The 20,103-nt window shown below is 37.7% G+C and overlaps 1 protein-coding gene across 1 annotated transcript in view; it reads right to left on the bottom strand.

The window, feature by feature from the left end:
* The window catches only part of MCPH1 (microcephalin 1), a 122,985-nt gene extending 113,054 nt beyond the window's left edge, over window positions 1–9,931 (bottom strand). The window contains exons 1-4 of the mRNA XM_007433959.3: window positions 9,883–9,931; window positions 8,470–8,561; window positions 5,422–5,540; window positions 329–413 (exon numbers count right to left, since the gene is read on the bottom strand). Coding sequence (XP_007434021.2) covers window positions 329–413; window positions 5,422–5,540; window positions 8,470–8,561; window positions 9,883–9,916 — 330 coding nt within the window. The 5' untranslated portion in view covers window positions 9,917–9,931. The remainder of the gene's footprint in view (window positions 1–328; window positions 414–5,421; window positions 5,541–8,469; window positions 8,562–9,882) is intronic.
* Window positions 9,932–20,103: the final 10,172 nt, after the last annotated feature.

Genomic DNA, 20,103 nt, shown 5'->3' with positions numbered 1-20,103 from the left:
CTAATACATGTGCTGAAGCATCTCCACATGACGCACTACATTTTCAAATGAAAAACTGAGGCCAAAAGAAAGGCTGAGTGGGGTTATGGCAACCAGTAGCTCCTAACAGATTTTATCAAATTAAATTTTTACCAAAAAATCTTCTCAGGCTACCAGACTACAGTAATTTACTCTTTTTGAATTCCATGTCTCACATAGGTACATTGGGACCTGGGATAGTTCTTAGTCAGTTTTAAACCTTCACTCACCTAAGGTTTTTAAGATCAATCTGAAATAAAATTAAGGACAGCCCTTAAAATAATTAGGAAGTCACTACATATAAACAGACCTTTTTAATAAACTGAGGCAACCCTTCGTTAGTATTCATTGCAGGATATAATGACTCATCAACACGTGTTCCAGCTTCTCGGCATCTGAGAAAGCATTAAAATATACATTTGGTTTAGAATTAAACAGATTTACTATTATTAACAATGAATGACTGAAAACTTTAATATTCCAACAAATCATACTCAATTTCATAGCATGGCTACTTATCTTTAGACTACTTCTGATCTATTTCTTCTACCACATCCAAGACCCCAAAGAGGCACAGCTTGCCCAGAAAATCCAGGTCAACAAATAAACCACTTGTTTGCTTGTAAAAGTCAAATTAGAAATAACATGCTATATTCATATTCAGTTGAGTGAAGATAGAGTACACAACTAAAAAAGTTAGTAGGCTACAAACTAGATAGAAAATCTGTAAGGATATGGATCATACTCCTTAGTATTGCTGGCAGCCGGAGCCCAAGACCAAGCCTTTTTAGTGTGACTTAAATGTCAGTCAGGTCAGTGACTCTGCTTTACATTCTAAGAAATGAAGGCCTTTGCTTCCCCACCATCCCACCCATGGATGTATCAAAATTTCAGTTACAGACAACATAGAACAAAGCATTCCTTGATTTGACATTTTTCTGGCTCACTACCTCAATTCTGAAAACTCAAGAAATCACCCAGTTGCCTACAGCAACTCTTTCTGCCATACATAACTGTTAATTTCATATTTATAAGCATGCCAAGAAGTTCCAATCCTCTGTCATGCTTGATCTAACCAAATCAACCAGGGCAAACTTGAAAACTGAACATTGTTGTCAGTAACAGGGAACAAGGCAAAATAATTGCAAAAGAGATTATATCTTCCCTCTCTATTTGTCTTTCCCAAGGATTCACAGTCTGGTTATAGCACTTAACATAATCTATGGATGCCTTATAGGAAATCTAGTCACAGACTATGAATTATACAAGTGTAAAACTTCCAAACATAAGTGCATGAAGAGACCCTTAAAAGCAATTCTGTAGAACTCATCTGGATATAAATTGCTTTGTGTGAAGACTGATAATTAAATACTTCACAAAGCATTTGAATACTTGTTGAAATATTGACTTTCACTGGGTTACTGTACAACAGTATTTTTCAGGAAAACTGTAGAGTATAACTCAACTATCTTTTCAGATGTAAAGATATCAAATTTCCAGAAATCTGAAGCAATACAGGTAGTCCTCACTTACCCACCATTCATTCAGTGACTGTTCAAAGTTACGACGGTGTTGAAAAAATTAATGTACGGCCCATTTACAACCTTTGCAGCATCCCTCAGTCATGTGATCACTATTACAATCAGGACATGTTGTCCTGTGCCTGACCTGTGTTTTTTTCTTTTTACCCCCCTTGCAGAGCAGAGAGTTTGAGAGAAAGGGATTGTAAGAGAGTAAGCTGTTTGCTGTTCTACACATCGAAAATTATGCGATCGCACTGGCAGTCCAGGGCTGGGAGCCACGGATGTGCTACACAAACAGCTTACAGTACTCTCTTGAAATGTCGTCTTCTCCAATTTCTCTGATCTGTGATGGGGGGGGGGTGAGGTGGAAGAAAAAAGCAAGCAATTTCTGTAGGCAATCTGTCCTTTGCCTGACACTTTCCTGATGCTGGTGTGATTGCATTGCTCTTGATGTGTAGAACAGCAAACAGCTTACTCTCTTGAAATCTCTTCCTCTCCAATCGCTCCGCTCTGCTGGGGGAGGGAAAGGTCAGGCAAAGGAGAGATTGCCAACAGAAATCACTTGCTTTTTTTCTCTCCCTCTCTCACAGAGCAGAGAGATTGGAGAGGAAGAGATTTCAAGGAGTACTGTAAGCTGTTTGTGCCCATAGTTCCTAGCCCTGGGCTGCTGGCATAATCACATTGCTTTCAGTGTGTACAAGACAGTAAGTAATTCCAAAGGGTGGGGGGGGGGTGGTTAGGAGGCAATCAAAAGCTGAAGGTGTGAAACTGAGTAGTCTTCTCTTTCCAGCCACAAAGCACAGTCATGGTCACACGATTTCCCACTTAGTGACTGCTTCGCTTAGTGGCAGAGTTACTGGTCCCAATTAGGGTCCTTAAGTGAGGACTAGGTGTATAAGTATTTTTAGGGGAGTGGACCAGTAAAAAAAAAAAAAAAGTAAAATTTAATTTTTAATACTGTTTACAGATATAAAGACATTTGTTATTTTGTAAAATGTATGACATATAATTTGGATTGCTTACCAAAATACCACTTATTCAGACAATAAAGATAAATTTATTTTAAAATGTTTCTCATTTTATTATAAATTATTATTATAAATTAAAATTGTTTTAAACTTTGTTTTTAATATTTGCTACAAGCTGCTCAAACTCTAAGGAATATTACATCTATTTTGTCTATTTAAGAGAAGTGGGGAGGCAAAGAGTGAATACTGAAGCTGAAGAAACCATCAGCGTAGTAGTAAAACAAAGAAAGGTATAAAGTTATCCTCCATCGTATCAAGCAGAGAGAGAACGCACTAATTTAAAAAATGAAAAAAGGTTCAGAATACAAATACAAAATTTTGTCTATATTTTAATATGCTTTTCCACCTTTTAATGTGTTATTTCTTGATCTGGTGTATTTCTAAATACAGACTTATTTCACACCAAAATAGTTTAATTCAAAATTAGAATAATGGGAAATATTTCATAATTTTATTTCCAATTATTCCAGTTTTCTAGATAAAAAGAACAGGAAAATATTTTTTGTCCAATTTTGTCAGGATCTTCACATCTCTATTTAGGCAGCAGTCAGTAACCCAGAATTTTACATAATGTTCCAGGTACCAACAGATAAGATTTGGTAGTCATGGCAGATTCCAGTTTTTTTAAAAAATGGGGAGCCAGTGGATGCCATTTAGTGCTATTCACTATCATTACAAGGTTTTTCGGAAGTCCATATATGAAAAGATTGGTAATAGTGGTCAAGCTTTAAAAAAAAAATGCTCATCACCTATAGCATGCAGTACTTGACAACATTTATTGTAATTTCCAGATGGTAGACTGGGGGAGCATCTATACCAAAAGTACGTTTTTTTATTACAATTTTTTTTGTAGCTGAAATGGCACCATCCTCAAACAAGAGAGTATCAGTGTAATTTGGAAAACTGAAATTTGCAAAAGTACTTCCAGCTCCCCAAGAAAAAAGAGGAACAAAAGTAAATACAATGGAGGAAGAGACACTGGCAATATAGTATCCCAAACAAGATCATTCGACAGATTCCAATTGTAGAAACTAATATAGTACTCAAGTGTTAGATTAAGATGTATATAGTGTTCTAGAAAACAAAGGAACACCAAGACCTTCAGAAGTTTAAAAAAAAAAGCTATCCTCAAAATTATAAAGAGAACCCTCCCCAGTTAACCAATAAGGACTATATATTTGAACACTGATGGAAAATGAAATAGCAGGGGGAATGAAATAGCACATTGTAACAGAAAATGTGCTTAAATGGCCAGATTTGTTCCCTGCTTTGCATGTAAGTTTATTTTAGTAACCTTCAGAAACACCTTCTGCATTCTAGATGTTCTGAATTCACAGAAAACACTAGAAAGCAGAAAAAAATGGTGTTGCTCTGTGGAAACTGAGCCTGCATCTTCCTATACCTCAGAACATTCTGCAACAAGGAGTTCCACAAAAAAAGAAGTGCTTCTTTCAGGCATAAATTTGACAATATCTAATTTGCAAGCTTTTAGTATATAATTACAGGTAATCCGCCTTTAACATCCCCTGGTTCAGCAACTGTTCAAAGTTACAATGGCTTACAATGGGTCCTCGTAGTTGCAGTTGTTACAGGATCCTTGTAGTCATGTGATCGCTATTCAGGCGCTTGGTGACTGGCTTGCAATTATGTTGCAGCATCCCACTGTCACATGATCACCATTTGCGACCTTCACTGCTGGCTTCTGACAAGTTAATGGGGAAGCTGGCAGGCAATGATGATCATGTAACCCTGGGATGCTGCAACCATGTGAGATTCGCCTAACAATGGCAACTGGGACTGCTGTAACTGCCGTTGTAAGCCGGTGCAGTCATGTGATGTCACACTTTTTAACTGTGTGGCTTAGCCATGGAGTTTCCAGTCCCAATTACTGTCTATAAATGAGGACTACCTGTAAGGCTATGAAAACATGAAATTGCAACAAAAAAATTCAAAGACACTAGTAATGGGATTTTAGTGACATCTAGTGACATACTACACAAGAGATCTGGCATAGTTTACTAGTGAAGATGAAAACTTACATGCCACAACGAGTCCCAGGATTTCAGATACAATAAAAGTTCAAATCATAATTCTAAACTGAATTTGTGGTAATTCTAAACTGAATTTGGTTTTCTTTCTTGTATTTTTTGTAGTAAGCTTCAGTTTAGGTATTCTTATAAAGTTTTTATGAATAGGATGTATGATGCATAAAACAAATCAGTCACTGCACTGTGTAACTACTATAGGGCTTGCTCACTAATCAAGCAGCAATGGAGAGTTAAGCTAACTTCTGGATTAATGTAATGCAATTTAAGAACTTTAAGAAATACATTATTATGGAAATTCATCTTTTTAACTAAGCCTATAATAGCCTAGTATTTTCTTAGAAGATTAGAAATCTAAATGCTGTATTTCAAACATATCTGTAGTTAAGATACTTAATTCTACCACACAACTTCTCAATTGGCAAGATATATTTATCAAAGTTCCTAGAGTGATTCAGACCATTGCTTTACCTTGTCTGTATTATTAGCACTGCCTAGTAATTTATTGATTGCGAGCAATTCTTCAAGGTTTCTGACAGCTTTTTACCCACAATGTTTCAAAGTGGTTGAGGCTCAAGAATGAATTTAGAAACTTCCAACAACAAGCATATGCACTGAGCTAATGTGCCCTCTACAATATAAGTCCCTTTTGAGCAACTCAATGTTGTAGCCAATAGTTTATTCCTTGCATTCCATTCAAATATAAAACTATTATACACTGGGGATATTTGAAATCCACATTGATTGTACTAATATTATTCTTGTAATATTTTCTCCTTTGGTATATTTCTAAGCATTAATACTTACTTTTCTACCCAAAGCACTGACACTAGTTTAATTCCAGCCTTTTGAGCTCTATTCCATGTAGACAGGAGTCCATCTTTAAAGACCACATGAGTAACTTGCTTATTCAAAGTCTTAGAAATCTACAAAAGAAAAGAACAAAGCACTTTATAATGTTACTGTAGAAATGCTTCCTGAAAATATTTTAAATTCTTCATTTCTATTGAAAAATGACAAGTTCTTATGTGCTATTTTACTAGGTAAAGGGAATTTGCAGTTTTTAAAACAAACTGACAATTGTTAACTCCTTCAGTAGTTTGTATCCAATAAAGAGAAAAAAGGTTTATTATTTTTCAGAAGGCTTACTATACAGAATCATTGAGATTAGAAGGGATCATAAAGGTCATCTTGCCTTAGGTTTCCAGATCTGTGACAAAACCTTGCTCTAGTTAACCAATTAGGAGGGGATGTTTGTTACTCCTGAATATTCACTAAATTGCAAATTACATTCTTCATGGCAAGTTGCATCATTTGTGTAATGGCAACTTCACACTAATGGCATACATTGTCACAGATGAACTAAAATTAATTTAAACATATCTGCCTCAAACCACTTCAGATGCAATGAACTTGTCCAGTATTTTAGAGGATGCCAGGACAGAAATGTGGTCCATTGCATCCCGTATGTACAATGGGAGACACTTAAATCATGATTTCACTGTATTTAAATTTTACCAACAGTCCTCAACTAGTGTGACTTATCATTTGCAGCAACACAATTCACTTCTGCTCCACCTTCTGCATAACAATTTTCCATCATCAGGCTAGAAACTGGGAGACTGTGAGTTCTGGTCCCACCTTAGGCATGAAAGCCAGCTGGGTGACTTTGAGCCAGTCACTCTCTCTCAGCCCAACTCACCTCACAGGGTTGTTGTTGTGGGGAAAATAGAAGGAGGAAGGGGTATTAGGTATATTTGCCACCTTGAGTTATTTATAAAAATAATAAAGGTGGGATAAAAAAATCTAAAAAAAACACATATAGATGAATTTGTTTTTTGTTACTCTCACTTAAGAACATAAAAATGATCAGGTCTCTTATTAATTTTCTATTTACATTATCATATATTTTAAAAATATGCTTCAAATGCTAGGGTTCTGGATGCCCACATCCTTCATGTAGTTACCTATATTCAATATTTTGGATTTTATTAGGCACAAATTTATGAGAACATGTGAATTACAGGATATGGCCCCCTGGAGAAAGAGTAAGAAACACGTGAGCTATTTTAACATTCAATAGGTATTACTCACAAGTTCACCAACTGTATCTGAGTCCCTATCTTTGGGACAGCAGATTACTGGGAAAAGACCACAGACCACCTAAGTGCCAACAGCAGCAACTGATACAGCTGAAAGTATTGAAATGACCAGAGCAATCTGTTGGGTTAATATGGGGAAAGGTCACATTACCTAGCAGCAGTACATGCCAAATTCTTATTGCTAAGGCAGCTGTTCCTAATATAAAACCTTGGAAAAGTTTACATTGTCCTCTGTTCCACATGATGGATGATCCTGAAATGAGGCCTTTGAGGGCAGTATGCAATAGACCATCACTGCACAGCTGTGATAGGATGGTTGAACTGCATAGGAACATTGGGAAAATGGGTGTATGGAACCAACTGAATTATCTGTGAGAATGGCACATACATTTCCAGTGCTTTCCATCTGGATTTGAGTCCCAGTTGCTATATTATGGTAATTATGCTGCTGCTATTAACAAACATAGTATTTTATAAAGAATTAGAAAACAAATGTTACAAATCTATTAAAGAAGAGTGAATAGGCTAAGAGGAAGAAGAAGACTGAGAAAATAAAGGGTGGATTGAGTTGACATTCCCTCAAAGAGAGGGAAGTATTAAATTTAAAGAACAAAAGATGATGCATGAATTAGTATATGTACATGGTGGACACAATGATAATTTGCAAGAACAGGATAGTATGGAAAGATATGGTGAATAGTATTGGCATGAACTAATTTTAATTAGATTTCCTTTTCTATTACCTCCTACTTTTTTTTTTTTTACTACTTCTTATTCTTTTGAGTTTTGTATGCGCTTACCCTGATAAAGAATAGCCATGGTGGATGTATATACCTTATACAGAGTAACTGGAAAGAAAAGGAAAGAAATGGATGATATATAAAAGAGGAATATGAAATTACTTAGCCTTAGTTGCAGTCCAGTGTTTGGAGTACAGTGTTGTTCGAAGACTTCATGGAGGCATTATCAAATCAAAGATTAGGCTATCTCAGGTCACAAAATAGCATGCAGCTTTTGAATTTCAAGAACTTTTATCGAGCAAGGTGTTATAAATCAACAGCAACAAAAATAAGGAAACTATTTGCTTTCTGGCATCTCCAATATCCAGAAGAGGTGTGGAACAACATGAAAGCAAGCAACATGATAGTTTTGCTCTGTAAAACAAGTGGCTGAGTTGCTTCACAAAGTAGTTTTGAAGGGTGCTTTACTTGAAGTATTACTGAAGTGAAATATCACTTTAAAACTTTCTAAAGTTACTCGATTTGGCTTCCATTTCTTTTAAATTATCCCCATCTCTGTTAATGTAGAAATTGCCTACTGAAAGATTTTGCCTGTTGGTGAGCAACTATTTTGGTTCCTTCATCTCAGCAGAGATTGGGGAAGGTACTGGTGATACCTGAAATCATTTCAGTATCTGCCTATTTATATATATCCCCCATATGATTAGAACTGAATTAAATTTGAAAAGCAATAATTCCTTTCCCATTTTTGTTGTTTTAGGTACCATATCCGCAGAAGAAAATTGTAAGTAAGCTGCAGATAAGCAACTTTTATGTTTCCCTTCAAAAAGAGTGGCCTATTTACTCACATATTCAGCTACAACATAGTTTGCTTGGATTAAATTTAGAGTACATATGAATGTGATCTCTGCAGTTTCTAAATCATGCCTTATATTTATGCATGTTGTACTTTATTCAAAACAAGGTTAAATAAAACTATGGACTAGCATGTATCAACCAGCTTAGTTACTTACTTTTGCTCCCATATCAAGAAGCTGTTGAATAAAGACTTTTGAGTAGTTTTCTGTTCTGCTGGATGACCATACTTCAACATATGCTACAACACCTAAAAAGCAATTATAAGAGAAATCTTAACAGGAGATCCATATTTTCTTGGGACTAGCACTTTCTACAAAAATAAAAATAAGGAAACTATTTGCTTTCTAGCATATGCAAATATTTAATTATTTGAATAGCATACTTTGCTTTCTCATAAGCAGCCAAGACCAAAGTTGAGGCATGTTAAATTCAATGTAATTTTAACCTAAGTAGATTACATACTTATCTTCTACTATCATGTCATGTAGTTATTCCAAAACCATTTTCAGAAAGACAAAATTGGATTGCAGAAAATAATATACTGTTTTCAAAGCCTTTATCATTAAAGTGTACTTCCACTTTTGTTTGTTAAAATAATTTTTAAGAAACAACCTCCACATTTTTGACATTTAAAGAGTTAAGAGTTTCTTGCATTTGGATGTTAAATGGATTGGCTGCAGATGAGGCTTACTTAGTGGCATACAGTGTCATTTCTGCCCTACCCATGTCAAGGAAAAATAATGAAATTGGTGGACACCAGCATAGTTGCAACTCAGTAATTTGATCAAAGAGAAGAACTGCCAAGGAAATGGCACATTACTGCAACTGTAAGCACTACATTTCTTCACTAGACAATGACTACAATCTTCAACATCAATTTGTAGTTTTTACAATGCATAGATTTTTTTTAATGATTAATGGTTTATGAGAGATAAAGAAAAAGAACCATTTTTAAAATGTACATACACCTCCATGTGCATTATTTTTTCCAACAGAAAACCTAAACACATTCTTTTCCAGAGAGAAAACCTCACTAGCCTGTTGCAGCATGTGACCCTAGGGAAGCAAGGAGGCGTCTTACAATACAGCTAACATAGGTATCTCTATATATTTCCTGGCAGGATGAAGTCCGTGTGCATTTAGAAAGGCTGGAAAGAGCGCCTACTTGTGCCACAGTAGCTTACTTCACACAGACTTAGGATGTCGGAAAGGAAGAACGCAATCATCCTGTGTAACAGGTTTCCCCTATAAGTGCTATTTCCTAGTCAACGTGGCCCAGAGCCACGTCGGAGATTCTGGGAAATGCGGTCTCAACACACGTGAAGAACAGACTGGGGAAAGATGAACGTGCGCACGGCTACTTCCAACTTAGTTATAAACTACCAACTCTTCATACATCAGGCTCCCCTTTCACCTCTTCGACACCCAAAAAAGGTTGTTACAATCGCGCACAGCTAACGTGAGAAAGAAATGGTTAACAACAGCCGCATTTATTTCCGACCCACATCCCTCCTTTTTTTTCAGCGTCGGGAAAGCTGGCAAAGACCGCGCTCGCTTCATGTCTGTACCTGTTAAAACAGGCCGGCCGTTGTTAAGCTCCATTCTAACTAAACGGTATTAACGAACTCCGCGCCACCGTTTAAACGTCCCTCTGCTACGGGCGCATGCGCATTGCGAAGCAAGGCCTTCTCTTTCATCCGGTCTGCGGTCGCCTGGTGAGAGCCATAGAGATAATAACAGTGATCGAAAGAAGATCTTTCCTATCTCTATGGTGAGAGATACGTTGCCCCACCCACCCTCCATATTCTGAAGCGACGCATGCGTTCAACTTAAGAATTGAGTCGGGGTGGGTACAACATTGATTGCTCAGCTGGGTTAGCCTCGAGTTAGTCCCGCGCGTGGAAGAGAGGTCATCAGAATTGAGCTCCCGGAGCTGTTTGAATGATAAAGCATCATTTACAAATCCCAGTGATTAGATTCATCCTCACAGTCAAAACAAACCTTAGTTCGGCTCCTGTAGGGCTTTCCGATCTGAGCTGCAAAACTGGCAGAGTACTAGCTCCTAATTTGACCGATTCACGCAGATTTTTGCAACTCAGATACAGTATACCTAGTTCCGTAGTACCTTTATTACAAATTGACTAGCATGAGTTTGCTTTTGGGGGGTGCAGATGACTTCTTTCTTATACGTCTAAATAAAGTAAGCAATGTGTCCCTATGTATAGTTTATGGGTATGCTTCAAAGTTAGAGTCCTTTTAGATTTAACCTGGAAGTAACCAATGGGACATTTCTTTGAATAAACACAGAGGTGTGTTTGAAGGTGGCAGGTACAAGTACATTTACTTCAGGGTAAACTAAATCTGTCGTCTAATTCATGACTATTCCTTTATACCGAAGTTTTGAGTACTTCTCATTTATAGTTTCATTTGAACAACTTGGTTTAAGAACAAATATTGCCGTGTTTCCTCAAATTTCAGAGCATAAGTTCCCGCTCTGAGCCAGAGCCCAATTCAAAATTGCTGCTGATGTTTACAGCTCTCTGTTCACAATCCCCCAGTATCAACCTGCCCTTATTTCATGCTGCAACCTGGCTTGCTCCTTATGTTGCTCTTCTTGTTTCCTGTTCCAGGGCAAGAGAGACTGTCCTGGGATTCTGGACTCAGCTGCCTCCTTCCCTTCATCTCTCTGAAAATTTGAGGGGCTTTAAAAGGTATCTGAGGATCTTTTCATTTGGATAATAATAATAATAATAATAATAATAATAATAATAATAATAATAAGGATGTGGTGGCGCGGCGGCTTAATGATGCTGAAAGTTGCCGGCCAGAAATGGTCGATGCTTCAGCGGTTCGAGTCCAGCCTTCGCGTTAACAGGGTGAGCTCCTGTTTCCTCCCCAGTTCCTGTCAACCCAACAGTTTGAAAACTCATGTGAGTAGATAAATGGGGACTCTCACTCCGGTGGGAGGAAAAATGCTGGCGGCGCCTTGCAAAAGGAGTCAGAAGCAGTTGCCAGTAAGCGCGAAACCGCGCTCGCCCGAAAAGGGTGCAAAGCAACGGAAACCCCGCCTCCTGCGCTCGCCAGCTGGGCTCTGCTCTAGGAAGGAGGCTCTGGCAAACCACTTCCGAAACAATTGCCTTGAAAACTGCAAGGACTCGTCCAAGCAGTCACTGCAGAGTCGGTAACGACTGAGCGCAGATTAAAAAAAAAAAAAGTGGGTTAATGTGGGGCCTGATTATTTGAACCTTCCATTGAAATTGGTAGCGTCCAGGTTGTATTACTTTTACAGTAATCGTGGATGTGTAATATGCTTTTCAGTAATAGAGGACATTCCTTTAAATATACATATGGTGGTTGTGTTAGATTTGTTTTAGTTACAAATATTAGTTTATCTCAGTTGGTGTTAAATTGTGAACTAATTTTATTGCATGGAATTTTATAACTTGTGTTTTTTTCTTTTGATTTATACTGCGCCTTGGCAAAAGTGTGCCATCACCACCTCCTTTTCTTTTTTTTTCCTGGAATGTTTTTCTTTATTGCAAGAATAATTTCGGGCCACTTTAAAATGTGCATCTGTACAGTAGATGGCACTATGGTACAATATATTTACAAGCATATTATTCTGAGATGAAAAGGATCTAGGATCCATTTCTGAAGATATTTTTTCCATCTAGTTTGGAGTTGAGTGTTTGTAACATATCCGTAAATGCAATATTTCCTTCCTTCTAAAGTCTAACTTGCAAAACAATAAAAATGAGATTGAAGACTGACATTTTCTTTTCCTATACAGTTGGACTGAAAAGTTTTTAAAATAACATTTCACTATTTTAGTGAGTCCACAAAAAGATCCTATAAGAACTTCTGAAGTGCATGTGCACCTATTGTGATCCCAGATGGGCACAGTTCATCTTAAAAAGTTGAAAACAGCTTCATTCCCAGAGAGTTTCCTCTTGCTTCAGGTGTGCCAGTTGCACATTTTGTGTTCCGATCATTCTAATGTGATTTTACAGAAGAGTAAATAATGAGCCATAGAGGAATAAGGACAGTTTAAAAGTATCAACAATAGTTTAAATTAGGGCATTTCTAACTTGTAAAAATGCAGCTGGACTGTGCTTAGGCGGTGAGACTTTTTTTATGACAGTAGCTGCAGAAAAAAGCAGGACACATGGTATTTATACTTCTCCTGATTCAGAGCCTCCAATTTTATTCTCTCTTGCTGTCCTATAATTTAAAAAATCACCCCTTCTGGATTTGACTCAGCAGCAGGTTTATTTTTGAGTATTTGGAAGGCTGATAATAGGATCATGTCACAGCCTTTTCACCATTAGGTCACACTGTAAAAATACACCCATTTGGCATTGCGTTCTGCAAAGAGTCAAAATGACCAGTTGTTGAGGAGTGGGAGGAAAACGTTATTTGGAAAGTGAGAGCTCTAATGTTTCTGAAATGAATGTCACAATAAGTGTTAAGAGCAGCACTACATTCCAGATTAAAGTATTTGTGTGTGTTACTGAGCTGCAAATTAATCCAAATGGTTTCACACAGTGATCCTGTTAGGATACAGTATATTTAAGCCTCCAGTGAAACAGTTTTGCTAAAACAACTTTTCAGTATTCCTGGTGTAATAGAAACTGATTACACAACAGCCATTTTCCTAAGTGTCAGTAAATATATATATATATCTAACACGAAAAAGACTAGCATTGTTCCATAATGAATTAATTTATTTAGCCCATCTTTTGTTGCATCAAACTGTATAAGAACTCACTCTCATTTAGCTCCTCCTGCCAGCAGGAGTGACTGCGCGATGCAAGGCAGGGGCCTCCTAAGATCTGTTGACTGTGACCAAAAACTCTGTTCATCCTTCTCAGCCAAGAATCTGAAATTAAGAGCAAACTGTAGCTCCTTTCTCTTGCTTGTTTGGAAGAGAACAACCAAGAGAAAGGAGCAAGACTTCCTAATCTGACATTAGGAATGACATTAGCAGTTGCCTTTCTTCACTGCTTTTACTGAGAGGAAGAACTCAATGGAATAGTTCAACAGTTGCATCTTATACATGTGATCAAATGCCATGTGACATGATCCTGTTATCAGCCCTCCAAATATCTTGGAGTTTACATTATTATTTAATCATTCATAGGCCTCTTTTCTAGCAGTGAACAATATAATTCCAGACTATTTTCCAGGAATGGATTGGGAAGGCCTTCCAGATGTATTGGACTTTAACTGACACCTTTCAATATGACCAGTTGGAATGACAGAAATTGTATCCTAACATACCAAGAAGGCCCAGCTTGGTGAAGTTTCTTTACTCAGCCAACTAACAGAATTTCCCATCCTTTCAGTAAATAAATTTAAGGGTTAGATTATTACCAAAACCAGATTTTTTTTTTTACATAGAGAGTATCAATTAAATAAAGGTTAAAACAAGATAAATATTTATAGTTATTTTATAACTGGCTGCAAGTATTCATTTCTTTTTAAAAATATTGTAGTTTAGAAATAAAGCATCAACCCTTCACATCTCAGAGATGTCACTGAGTTTAATAGAGGTTATTGTTAAGTAAAGAGACAGTAGTTAGAACTATGATTGATGATGATACGGTGAATATTAAAGAGGACTTTAGATTTAGATTTTTAATATTGCTGCTGTAACAAACCTTTGTGCAACCAGGGGGTCTTTCTATTTCTGAATTGCTCACATACACCATTTCTTCTTCCCAATTCCACATAAAACAGTTGAAAACCAACTTGCAATCATCTTCAGGTTGTCTTTGTAGGTATCTTTGTAGGTATCTACACTTGCAAATCTAGTGCTTACAGAGAATAGCATGAGCCAATTAGTGCTCATCTTGTGTCTCTTTGGCCAGTCAGTAAGTTACTGCAACCACCCCCTTCCCCCTTCATGTTTTTATGTATTTCTCTACTAGTTTGTGAAAAAATAATCTGAGAGATAGCTGTATGGGAAAGCTATGCAAGGTAGATTTTAAAAATATAGATAAACCCACTGAAATCTGCCAAAATATCTTGCTTCCCTGGCACCAATTCACCTTTGCTTTTTTATTTTTTTTAAAAAATGGAATAATAGTATGTTGCAATTTTGCTTTGTGTGTGGGTTTTTTTTTTTTTTCTCAGTACTTCTGAGGATAGTTGCATATATGAATGAAGGGCAAATAGATGTGGGGAGTAGAAAAGTAAAGAAAGCTCCAATCTAAATAATGCTTATGCCAAGCAAGCAGAGGGAACAGGAAGCTGAACCGTCGGGTGAGGAGAGAGGATGAAGCTTCACTGTAGGCTGCTGAGATATGGCTGACTTGAGTTTCAGAGCAGAGAATTTCCTCCTATGGCAGAAAGGATTGCTGAAACATAGCAGGAGCTTCCTGGAAAAGTAAGCTCAAAACTGGCTTTGCTTCATTTTCCAATAAATTGGAAATAAATCAGTCAGAAATAAATTGCTTCACCTCCACAAAATTGTAAGAACAACTGGGTCCACTACTAATACCAGCGGTGCAAAACATTTGCCTGGAGGTGCCTAAAATTAGCTATAATGATCTTAAAGTTACATAAGCAGTGTTAATATTGTACGTAGGTCAGTGTTTCTTAAACTTCTTTCTCTTTCCCACTTTTAAAAATTATGGAGGACCCCAAAAGAGCTTTTGTTGGTATTTTTATATTTATTGATATTTACCATATTAAAAATTAAAATTGATGCATTTGCTGCTGCTACCACTTCTCGTGATTGTTTGATTTTGTATTCTTTTTCAACATAGTCTGGCAAATAATTTTGATTTCATGGGCCCCTGAAAGGGTCTTGGGGGACCTCCAGGGATCCTCGGGCCACCCTTTAAGAAACACTGCTATAGGTAATGCCTTTCAGAGACATACTTTGTTAAATATGCATATCATATAGCATGAATAGAGCATGGTTTTTTATTTTTCCTCATTCATGGTCATTTTAAAATGCCCCTATTCCAAAGGAAGGAGTGAATGAAAATATTGTCATATTTTTATAAGTTGCTTCTTAATGTGTTTATATCTTTTCTCAGAATTCAAAGGTAAGTGAGATGGGCGGTGACAAATTTGAAATATAAATAAATAAAATAAATAAAAGTGTGCTGTCCTAAGTCTGTTTCCCATTGCAGGAATTTTCAGAGACAGATACTTGCCCTTTCTTGCCTTTCTGCAGTATCATGACAGCTAGAGAGACAGAACGAGTGCAAATAATTTGGGACACTTTTTGAAAAACCATTAAAATACAGTAATGATCTGGTTGATTATGGTCCACATACTAGAACTTAAAAGACTCACCTCTTAAGTTAAGATCTTACAGTAAACCTAAATTCAACAACTTAAATCTAAAGAAGTGTGAGCAATGTTCTACAAGTGCAGCAGAGTTTTTCAGCCCCTTTCTTCTGGATATCACCCAGTGCATCCTGTCCAAATTGCCACTCTTGGAGGGTTAGTGCATCTTTTGAATCACTATGGTTTGGGATCCACAGAACAGGATTAGGAGGCAAATTAGCATGAGTTGGGGATTTCTCTTGACAAGTTGATATGCAGTTTGTTTTGCACAAAGCATCATCTGGATCCTGTCAAATGAGCTTTATGTCAGAACTCACATTTTAGTACCAGGGCTCAGGCTCAGGCATATAAATTCACACTTGAATATATTTCTCTGATCAAACAAGAATCTAAACATCTAGAAATAAAGGGAAGGATATCTAAACCACAAGGCATACCTTATAGCCGTATTTGAATAGGAAATTGCTCCCTAATTTCCCACAGGCTATATACTATACATCAAAAACTGAGCACTATTTTTTAATTTTTGAAACAACAAAGAAATCTCCTTCTGCACATATTTTTCACCCCAACTTTTCTTACATAGCTTTCGGGTCTAGGCTGAGTTTGGAAAGTCACCTACAATCTTAAAAAGCAACACAGCTAGCATTTGTTCCAATCATCTTTTCTTACAGTGTAGGCACATTACTTTTGCCTTTTCCCCTTAGAAAGTGGGTTATCTGGCCAACAGAGATAAAGATCTTGTCTAGTAAATACAAGGGTAACCAAAGTGAGTGACTCATAAAGATTAAATGCTTTCATTCCTGAATATAAAGAGGCAAAACAACAATGGGTGAAGATACTTGTCAGGTTTTGTGACGTTGTTTTCAAATTATATTGAAAAGTTATGGTAAGGTGACATAATTTTATGATCTAACTATTTTAAATCTGCTTTCTCAGAACTACTTCTCCTCCTTTGTGTGTTCTGTTTTATTTTAGACTTTTGCTTGCTAATAATTTTACATATTTTCCCCAAAGTAGCTCTACGTTTACAATATGTAAAATAAATCCACATTTTGAAAAATCTGCAATTGCAGTTAGTAGCTTAGGTTTTTCTACATTCATCCTTTTTGTCTTGGGAACCTAACTAATCAGAATTTGTTGTTTTAAATGTGTTGCAGATACAGGTTTAAGCATGAAGTCTAAAACACACAGTCTCCTGTGACTAAGAGATGTAGTCCCTGTGCAACAGAGATTGAATATGATATATTTAAGTTTTTAATACAAGATCTATGGATCTTGCATCATCTTTTAATTCAGGCTCAAGGACAAGCTGGAAATAAAGGTATCCTTCCAGCCATAGAAAGAATCTTCCATTCAAGAGAGAATTGATTTACATTTTTTCCAAAGATAACTCTAGATATTTAGAGAAATTATGAGTTTTTCCATGCTTCAGCCTTAAACTGCCTAACTACTGTGTGTAAACCAGCTGAAAATAATGCTGGCTTAAGAAATTCCTTTCCTCCGCTTTCCTATTTAGTTGTGCCCCAATGCATTTACCATGGCCCCAAAGTGGTGGGTTCCCCTGTTTCCTTACCCCTTCTATCTGAATTGGGAAATCAAGTACCAATCACTTTCTTTTCCTTGGATGGGTTTTTGAGGATGGATGCTTTCTATGAATAGTCCTTTTATGAGTCTCCCTCCACTGATTCCCCTATGTACTTGACATCTTCCCATCTGATGCACCTCTGGCACAGTGGACCAGCAGAGGAAAGAAAGAAAGAGAGAGAGAGAGAATCGCTCTTTTTTCATGGCCAAGTTAAATGCTATCCATCAGCCATTGAGCCAGAAAAAACAGTATTGGCAAAAAATAGTCTGTCCCTCCTGGCAACTCCTATTCTGCCCCAGGCACAAGGCCAGTAAATGATGCTATCCTTTTCACAGTGTACTGGGCATACTAAGGCCAAGCCTACTGGATTCTCTTGGCTTTGCTTTTCTCCCCTCCCACTGAACATCTTCTGCCAATGAGATAACATCATGAATCACTTTCCTTAATATGGGATGAGGCTGGGGCTGGGGAGCAAGTAGATTTTAACAGATGGCTAGGCAAACAAGTTTAAGCATTTGTCAAAACTTGCTCTGTTTTATTGTATGTGTGTTCAAAAGATGCCCAGCCTTCAGCTGCTAGCCTTTGGATCTGGGTTTAGCACTATTTCAGAAGAGATCTAAATCCAAGCAGCCCAAGCTTAGGGAACAGGTATGAAGCAGCAGAAAGAGTTGGCTGTCTTCTGCTGCTTCATTATGAACTGCTCCACCTTTGCTATTCTAGTCAGCTGCTGTTCAGGCTAATCCACATTTGGCTCAGAGGTATGGCTGGGAGAGTATAGTTTGAAAGAATAAGAACACTTTATTCACACAGCCTGCAGACATCTTGTCTTGCCATCCTTCCCCAATCTTTTCCATGTCACCTTTGCATTCCAGAGACTGATGAAACGCTGAATTACAGAGTCCAGGGAGAAAATAATTTATAGTTTGACCAGAAAATTATCTGACCATGGCAAAGGACAGATATTAATGTCCTTTATATCAGGTTCATATCTCATCTACCCCAAAGTTAAAACCAAGTAATTGCTTGCCTATATGTGACACAGCAGTTACTTGTGACAAGCCTATGATCACCGTGGAAGTTCTGAACTCCCATGCCACTTGTGGGCATAGCTACCTACCCCTTTCCTCCCATGACTTGGATAGGCAAATTTCTGACATGTTCCTATCACTGCCCGGCCAGTAATACACACCAGGTCTGCACACTCAACTACCACCATGTCATAAGTGGATGTGATCTTGTTGCTGTACAGACCTGGCATTACCAGAGCAGTTGGAGACCAAGTCATCTAACAAAACAGCCACCCAAAACTGGGGTAGAGGCAACTATATTAGAAGAACGGACCAGCGCTAACATGCAGATTTCCCTTGTCCTGGAATGGCCTAGCCAGTGTCCTTTGCTGCACCCTCCATTGCCCACCATAGTCCATAGAAGTCCCCAACATCTTGCACTGATCCTTCTTTCCCCCCAGGTCCTGACCAACAGATATCCTGTGAACACATAGCTTTGCATTTTTGCTATATACTAATGTTCTCAACAGTTACTCCATTTTACATGTTTGTTCCCAGGCTTCAATTTGGTTTCCTAGAAAAAAAAAATCCTTGTATTTAACTAGAGAAGTATAACATCCGTATGTCTCTTAAAGCCAGTTGTGGGCACACATCAATGATAAAGCAATGGTAGGGCTGCCTGCTAATAGGCAATTTGGCTGGCTGTCCCTAATTCCTGACACAGTTTATTTATTAATTGCTCCGTTGGTGTAAATGTCTTTCAAAGCTCTAACTGCTGTTGCTAATGCACAGGGGACTAATGACTGTCTCCTTCCTATCACCACACAAGTTGAAAACAACCTACCCAGAAAGCCAGTGCTGTGCAGCTTTATCAGGAACCCAGCCTCTGTAAGAGAGCTCTTTGTGCTCAAATGAATGTAAGTGGAACTCTTCTTCAAGTTTCCTTCTCCATTTGTGAAGAGGTTGGGGACCTGAAGAGATGGGTGAGGGCCAACATGTGGAACCCTATACCTTGTCTTTCTCCAGAACACCTGAAGAGTTGTATGCAGAAGGAAACACTCACAGTGGCCAGCAGTATTTCTATGACTTATCAGCTCGCTCTGTGTGGAAAGCAATACATATTTGCCTCTTTGCCCAAATATTAAAGAGATTAAATTCTAAACATATTCCTTTTGAAGGGCTTTGCAACAATTACTGCTTAAAAAAAACCCAGCATTTTCTCAACAAAAGAATAAAGTACAGCAAACTCAGCTTTTTAAACAAATAATGTTGGCTAGAATCCTAGCTACTAAAGTCACTGGAAGCATACTAACTTGAAATATATTCCACTCTGCAAAGAGTTCTTGTGAAGGGGCAGTCAGTGCTGCCAATTCTTACACTGTTCATTAGTTATTTGAAAGCAAAGAAAAACTGGATTCAGATGCTCCAAACAGGTGAGTAGTGCTCTAAGTGCTACTCCACTGGTGATAATATCTAGAAAACACTGAAGATAGGCTATTCCTTTGCACATACCATATAAGACCTAGGGGCCCTGTTTCCACTACATTCTTAAGGGGTCAGTGGTGGGGGCTAGCGTTTTATCTATTTATATTAAATTTCTAGGCTATCCAAATTACTCTGAGTAGCTTCACAGAGTTAAAAGAATAATTACATAAACACCACATACACAAACAGCAATTGTCCAAAAGAACAGAACTATCCTTCCACATCTCCTTCCAGTTTAAAGGGACCAACCGAACCATTCTAACCCAAGGCCTGGGGATCGGCCAGGGTTTTACAGAATGTTTGAAAGTGGAGGCCATATAAATCTTTGTGGGGATGCTGTTCCAAAGGTCACATGCAGTGGCAAAGAAGGCCCACTTCCTGGGATGTGTTACATATTGACCTAGCAT

Source organism: Python bivittatus, unplaced genomic scaffold (assembly GCF_059951505.1).
Source record: "Python bivittatus isolate LINGU-HERP-01145 unplaced genomic scaffold, Pbiv_v1 ctg000020_np1212, whole genome shotgun sequence".
Lineage (NCBI taxonomy): Eukaryota > Metazoa > Chordata > Lepidosauria > Squamata > Pythonidae > Python > Python bivittatus.
The sequence above is the reverse complement of the archived record's forward strand: the minus strand, read 5'-3'. Positions and strand labels throughout refer to the sequence as shown.